The sequence below is a fragment of the Triticum urartu genome, chromosome 7A (genome assembly GCF_056163025.1).
Source record: "Triticum urartu cultivar PI428250 chromosome 7A, HENAU_Tu73, whole genome shotgun sequence".
Taxonomy (NCBI): Eukaryota; Viridiplantae; Streptophyta; class Magnoliopsida; order Poales; family Poaceae; genus Triticum; species Triticum urartu.
Window position 1 is genome coordinate 431,343,077 of NC_141879.1, and position 6,730 is coordinate 431,349,806.

The 6,730-nt window shown below is 43.6% G+C and overlaps 1 protein-coding gene across 3 annotated transcripts; it reads left to right on the forward strand.

Annotated features, from left to right (window-relative positions):
- The first annotated feature begins 4,260 nt into the window (after positions 1-4,260).
- LOC125521680 (uncharacterized) lies at positions 4,261-6,730 on the forward strand. 3 transcript variants are annotated; one of them, XM_087537144.1, is made up of 4 exons: positions 4,261-4,356; positions 4,770-5,074; positions 5,681-5,761; positions 6,081-6,730. In XM_087537144.1, exons 2-4 carry the CDS (start codon positions 4,789-4,791, stop codon positions 6,137-6,139), a joined length of 426 nt encoding a protein of 141 aa, XP_087393270.1. In that variant the 5' UTR covers positions 4,261-4,356; positions 4,770-4,788; the 3' UTR covers positions 6,140-6,730. The 3 variants fall into 3 exon arrangements, with proteins under 3 accessions (XP_087393270.1, XP_048542691.1, XP_048542692.1); XM_048686734.2 differs by having other exon boundaries at positions 6,419-6,730; XM_048686735.2 differs by having other exon boundaries at positions 4,292-4,356; positions 4,775-5,074; positions 6,419-6,730.

The window sequence follows — 6,730 nt, forward strand, 5'->3', positions numbered from 1 at the left end:
GTTATTTTCATCATGATGCTAGATGATATTATGTTTTGGAGTATGATGTTGGAGATGATGCTTGCATATGGATCATAGCTGGATAGTTAGTTCTTGATATTTGAGTAGTAGTATTATGATTCTTGGATTCATCATGATAGTAGTGTTACACTGTCCCAGGAGTATTTTGGTAAGACGATATTAAGCTTTGGATTATTTATTGGATATTGCTATAACTTGGATTATAGGTTGATAGATGATATCGGAGTATCAATCATTACTATTGTATTTTCGGGATAAATTCCGTCATTAAGTTGGTCAGGTGCCATTGAACCGGGCTTTTTCCAGTCCAACCACATTTGCCTTTTATGGGAAGTCCCTAATGCGGTCTATTGGCGTGCCTCTCTCTGATGCCTCCAACGAGGGAAGGTTATGGGCGTGCGGTACCCTGGCCCGGTAAGCAGACATAACCTTATGTGCCCGTAGTTGTTGTTGGGCGCCTTTTTGTCCCTGTTTTGGACGGTTTTTGTTTTGCCACGACGGTGGCCGTTAGTGCCTTTGGTAGGAACGGGGCCACCCAGGACTGAACCCAAAAGGGGTGTTGGTCGGAGTGGCCGGGAGAGTGTCATGGCAGTAGATCAGTTTTGTTGGAATGCCGTTGGTCCACCCAAATGGGAGTGTGAGGCCATGGGTTCCGTGTTGTGGGTAAAGTGCGCTACCTCTACAGAGTGTGTGTGTTTGATATATCGATACCCGCATCCTCGGTCATGGGCACAAGTCCGTACTAGGTCACACCGTTCGATCAACACTCACATGACGGTATGACTTATAGGTGATTTATATGTTGATATATATTGAGCAGTACAGTTTGGCAGGGTGTTGATGATGATGTTGGGATGATCTGGAGGCTGATCATTCAGTTTGTGATGTGGTCACAAGGTGATCATGTGGATGTTTCGTTTGTGATCCATGAGTGATCACTGTTTGGTTACGAGGTAACCCATTGGACCAAGTGTGGTTCCGTTGGTGATCCGTGAGTGATCACCGTTTGGTTTTGGTCACGAGGTGATCAAGATGGTATATTACTTGGATGGTTAGCCAAGAGTGATATGGTTATGGAGATCTGAGATGTTGGTTTATCGGTATGATAGTAGTTTCATACCATGCTTAGTAGATGCTTCATCATTGTAATTGCTAATTTAATTAACCTGTTTAATGCTACGTTATTGTCTTGCCTTGATGTTTATAGTTGTTGTGAGCTTGCAAGTACATTCAATGTACTGACCTGGCATTTCATGCCAGATTGCAGGTGATGCCATGATTGCTTGATTGCTTGTTGAGGTTGCCATGCGTGCGAGCTAGATCATGTCGCAGCCAGAGTCCCTGCGGAGTGGAGTTCACCGCCTTCGTCGTTGTTCCGCTGCTAGAAGTATTCCGCTGCTTCGAGTTGTTCCTCTACTAGCATAGGGCAAGTGTAGTATCGCAGGCGTGGTATCATCGTGTTGATGTGCTTCTTTGTAACATTAGACCCTTGTATTATTATTCTTGTAATACGAGTTGATTTGTTCTATGTCAAGCAGTGTCATATTCCAGAGACTTCTCCTCGATCTCTGGGCTGGAATACGGGGCGTTCCAGTTTCTCTGAGCCAGGGTGCCACAACTATAAAGGTGCACTACAAGTATCTTTGAAAGTGTCTGTTGGGTTGGCACGAATCGAGACTGGGATTTGTCACTCTGTATGACAGAGAGGTATCTCTGGGCCCACTTGGTAATGCATCATCATAACGAGCTCAATGTGACTAAGGAGTTAGCCACGGGATCATGCGTTACGGAATGAGTAAAGAGACTTGCCGATCACGAGATTGAACGAGGTATGGGGATACCGATGATCGATTCTCGGGCAAGTAAGATACCAATGGACAAATGGAATTGTATATGGGATTGATTGAATCCCCGACATCGTGGTTCATTCGATGATATCATCGTGGAACATGTGGGAGCCAACATGGGTATCCAGATCCCACTGTTGGTTGTTGGCCGGAGAGAAGTCTCGGTCATGTCTGCATGGTTCCCGAACTCGTAGGGTCTACAAACTTAAGGTTTGGGGACGCTAGAGTTATTATGGAAATAGTATGTGGTTACCGAAGGTTGTTCGGAGTCCCGAATAAGATCCCGTACGTCACGAGGAGTTCCGAAATGGTCCAAAGGTGAAGATTTATATATGGGAAGTCCAGTTTCAGTCACCGGAATAGTTTCAGGGGTTATTGATATTGTATCGGGACCACCGAAAGGTGTCTGGGGGTCCACCGGGTGGGGCCACCTGCCCCGGGGGACTTAGTGGGCTGAATACGGGAGGGAACCAGCCCCCTAGTGGGCTGGTGCGCCCCAAGGGCCCAAGGAGCCTAGGGTTGGAAACCCAAAGGGAGGGGGGCGCCTCCCTCCTTGCTTGGGGGGCAAGCCTCCCCTTGGCCGCCTCCCTCTAGATGCATCTAGGGGGGCGGCCCCTTCTCCCTTCACCCTATAAATAGAGGTGGGTGGGAGGGCAGCCACACCCCATCCCTGGCATAGCCCCTCCCTCTTCCAACACCTCCTCCTCCTCAGTAGTGCATAGCGAAGCTCTACCGGAGAACCACGAGCTCCACCACCACCACGCCGTTGTGTTGCCGGAGTTCTCCCTCAACTTCTCCTTTCCCCTTGCTAGATCAAGAAGGAGGAGACGTCCCCGGGCTATAGGTGTGCTGAACGCGGAGGCGCCGTCCATTCGGCGCTTGATCGGATCTTCCGCGAGTTGAATCGCCGCGAGTACGACTCCATCAACCGTGTTCTTGTAATGCTTCCGCTTAGCAATCTTCAAGGGTATGAATATGCACTCCTTCTCTCTTGTTGTTAGCATCTCCTAGATTGATCTTGGTGACACGTAGGAAAATTTTGAATTATTGCTATGTTCCCCAACAGCGGCATCATGAGCCAGGTCTATGCGTAGATTCTATGCACGAGTAGAACATAAATTGTTGTGGGTGATGATTTGTTCAATCTGCTTACCGTTACTAGTATTATCTCTATTCGGCGGCATTGTGGGATGAAGCGCCCTGGACCAACCTTACACATACGCTTACGTGAGACTGGTTCACCGACTGACATGCACTTGATGCATAAGGTGGCTAGCGGGTGTCTGTATCTCCCACTTTAGTCGGATCAGATTCGAGGAAGAGGGTCCTTATGAAGGGTAAATAGCAATTGGCATATCACCGTTGTGGCTTTTGCGTAGGTAAGAAATGTTCTTGCTAGAAACCCTTAGCAGCCACGTAAAACATGCAACAACAATTAGAGGACACCTAACTTGTTTTTGGAGGGTATGCTATGTGATGTGATATGGCCAAAAGGATGCAATGAATGATGTATGTGATGTATGAGATTGATCATGTTCTTGTAATAGGAATCATGACTTGCATGTCGATGAGTATGACAACCGGCAGGAGCCATAGGAGTTGTCTTAATTTATTGTACTAGTTGACCCATTGCGCCAAATGGCGCAGAGACCCGCTGAAGACATGTTGTCGATGAAAATAGTTTCATGCTGCAAGAACCTTCAACTAAACCATGGTATTTTATAAACATGTTTATTGCGTTGTTAAATAATAGTCTGGGAAAAGGGTAATTTTGCATAATATGAATATGTTCAAGTTGAAAAAATGGCCACTATGATTGAAATCATGGTTATCATGATGAAAAATGTGTCCATGCATATATTTCTTGGGAAAAAAATAGGGGAAGAGATATGAAACCTTAGTTTTTTTTTGCATAATAGATATGAATATGTTCAATTTGAAAAAAATGGCCAGTATGATGAGAGAGTAAAGCCGGCATGGTTGTATTCTTTTAGCAAGTTTGGAAACATGATTATCATGATGAAAAATCTGGCCATGCATATATTTATTGGGAAAAAAAGAGGGGGAAAGATATGAAATCTATGTTTTTTTGCATAATAGATATGAATATGTACGTTCTGAAAAAACGGCCACTATGATGAGAGAGTAAAGTTGGCATGGTTGTATTTTTTAGTAAGTTTGAAAACATGGTTATCATGATGAAAAACCTGGGCATGCATATATTTCTTGGAAAAAAGAGGAGAACAGATAAGAAACTTAAGAAAAAAAAAGGTGCCTTTGTTGTGCATGTAGGGAGTTATAGGGATCAACAAGTACTAGAATAGCCCATATATTATTGGGCCCAGCCCACATAGAGCGATGTGTGTGGCCTGTGAGGAGGCGAATATGAAGCGGCAGGGGGCGGAGCCAACGAGGACAGTCTATCTCCTTCTTCTCTCTCTCGATTTCTCAGCTGGTGGTGACAGAGGCGCTTCGTCAGCCGCGACCGGTGAGATTTCTTGTCTCTCTTGATTTCGGAATGGTCTGCATGTATGAATTTAGTTTCCATCTATCTCGATCTTGCATCTCTTCTCTTTTTGTGGTGATTCCCGTCATATTGGCTATTTTTTTGCTGTGATTCTTTCTATTTTGGTTCGTTTTCCCCTCTTGCAAGATCTTGTGCTCTCTTTCTCCTCCTCGTTGTGTCGCGTTCTCTCTTAGGTTTGATTGCCTCTTCTTATTCACCGGTGGTGTGCTCTCGTCTGCTGCAATGGCGTCCATTGCCTGGACTGCTGGTTGAGATTCGTTATCCTTTCCTGACCTTGATGTTTACTCTTATTTTTCCTACACCATGTTGATTTCGTGTTCTTCCTTTTGTCTCTTCATTGCCATTGTTTTGATTGAGAATCGATTGTGCCGTAGGTCAGTGCGACGGGTGAGTATGAGGGGATCTCGAACTGAGCCTGTGGATGTCAGTTCTGATGGAAGCGCCGACAGTGGCTCTAACGAAAACTTGGACAGCAGCTCAGATGGATCGGGTTATAGCTCCTCCTATGAAGGAGCATCCATGAGCTCTGATGGAGTGGTGTACATCAGCTCTGATGAAGGGAAGCACATAAGCTCTGATGAAGGCGAGTACAATAGTCTAGATGAGGGCGCCTACACCAGCTCTGATGAAGACATGAGCAGCAGCTCTGATGAAGGCGCTCACACCATCCGTGCTAAAGGTATCATATGCGTTTTAGTGAGATATTTTGTAGTTTGTGGGATTTTGATATGTATTACAGTATAAAATCAAGTTCATTTATATTGATTATGCCAAAAGTCAGTATGCATGTCTGATGGAAGGGAGTGGCATTGTTAGGAATAGAAGTAGAATGATGTCGGTCGTTCAGTGTTTCTGAATATCATGGTTGTTGCAATTTTGGATTGTTGCTGATTTGACCGAATATGTTTTGGCAGTTTTTAAGCTTTTATTCTTTACTATGTGTAGAAGTAACTAATTCAGTCTTAATTGAATCTTTCAATTGTTGATGGGAATACCACAGATCATATGTATTCAGCGGGCATATGCGCCACATGTATTTTCTTTTCAAAAGGCAATGGCTCATTCATTTTTTTACTCAAAGTTGGTTGATTGATTGATAAGAGAAAGAAGAAGGGCACATGGCCGGTATATTTTTTGGACCCTCCACAACATTGTCCAATGCACACTGCATGAGCTTTGCAAAATATTAAAACCAACACCAGAATTCAGAAAATTGTGAGATATAACCATGTCAGCTATTGCAATTTTTTTAACTTATATTTTCTTGGCCTGTTCAATGATGTAGGTGTTCATAGGCGCATGAAGGAGAAGAAGCCCTGGAAAGCATGCATGAACATCTGTGATTGCCCTAAAGAGTACACAGTTGGTAAATGTTATTTTTTATGGTCTATTGTTTCCACTGCTCGGTGGTTGGATTAAACTAACCTATGTACTAGATATAATCCAATTACTAATGCTAAATGCATGTATTCAAAGAGATTTAAGATATCAATGTGTGCTTGGAAGCATCCCAAGCATTATGTTGAATCAGTTGAGCCTGCTATTGGCCACTATGTTTGTGAGCTGAATAAGACATTTGCCAAGCTTGGGCAGAGAATGGTTTGAAATCTCAAAAAACATTTATATTTGCATTAGTTTATTAGTTTATCATGGCACATGACTATAGCCCTGGTGTTCTTTTGCAGTACTTTTCTGCTTTGTTTACGAAGCAGTATCTAGCGGATTTCATTGCTACTCCTGTTGATGGGGTGAAGATTCATCTATCATCTGGAAGTTGTGTAAGGCGTGTTCGCCTTATTAATGGTGTGGACAACAGGGCTACCATAATATGGAACTGGGGTCACTTTGCAGAGAAAGCAAAGCTGACAAAAGGGGATATGTGTGTTTTCTCTCTTCGAGTTCGCAAGGGGAAACCAGAATTCACCGTTCACAAGATCTAAAAGTTTTGTATATGCACTGTGTTTTAATCTGTAGAAGGATTGCTGTTTTATTACCTGGTCTAAGCAAGTATGTGCGTTTGCAGGTGCTTACAACGCAGCGTTTAAGGAGGAGTATGTTAAGGTGTTCTATAAGGGCATGTATATATATCTATGCCTGAGTATAGTTTCAAGTCTTCGTAATGATGGTTATGTAATATGATCGAAACCATTAACTATGTGTGAGCTATGGGCTCTTAGCTAGGTAAGTTTAGTTGTTGCATGGACTCTAGCTAGGTGTGTTGGGTTGCGCAGGCAGTATGTGTTTCTTTTGTTAGCAATCTCTCTGTCGTGATGGTTATGTAATGCAATGATGATTGAAAATATGAACTATGTGTGAGCTATGGGCTCTTTGTTAA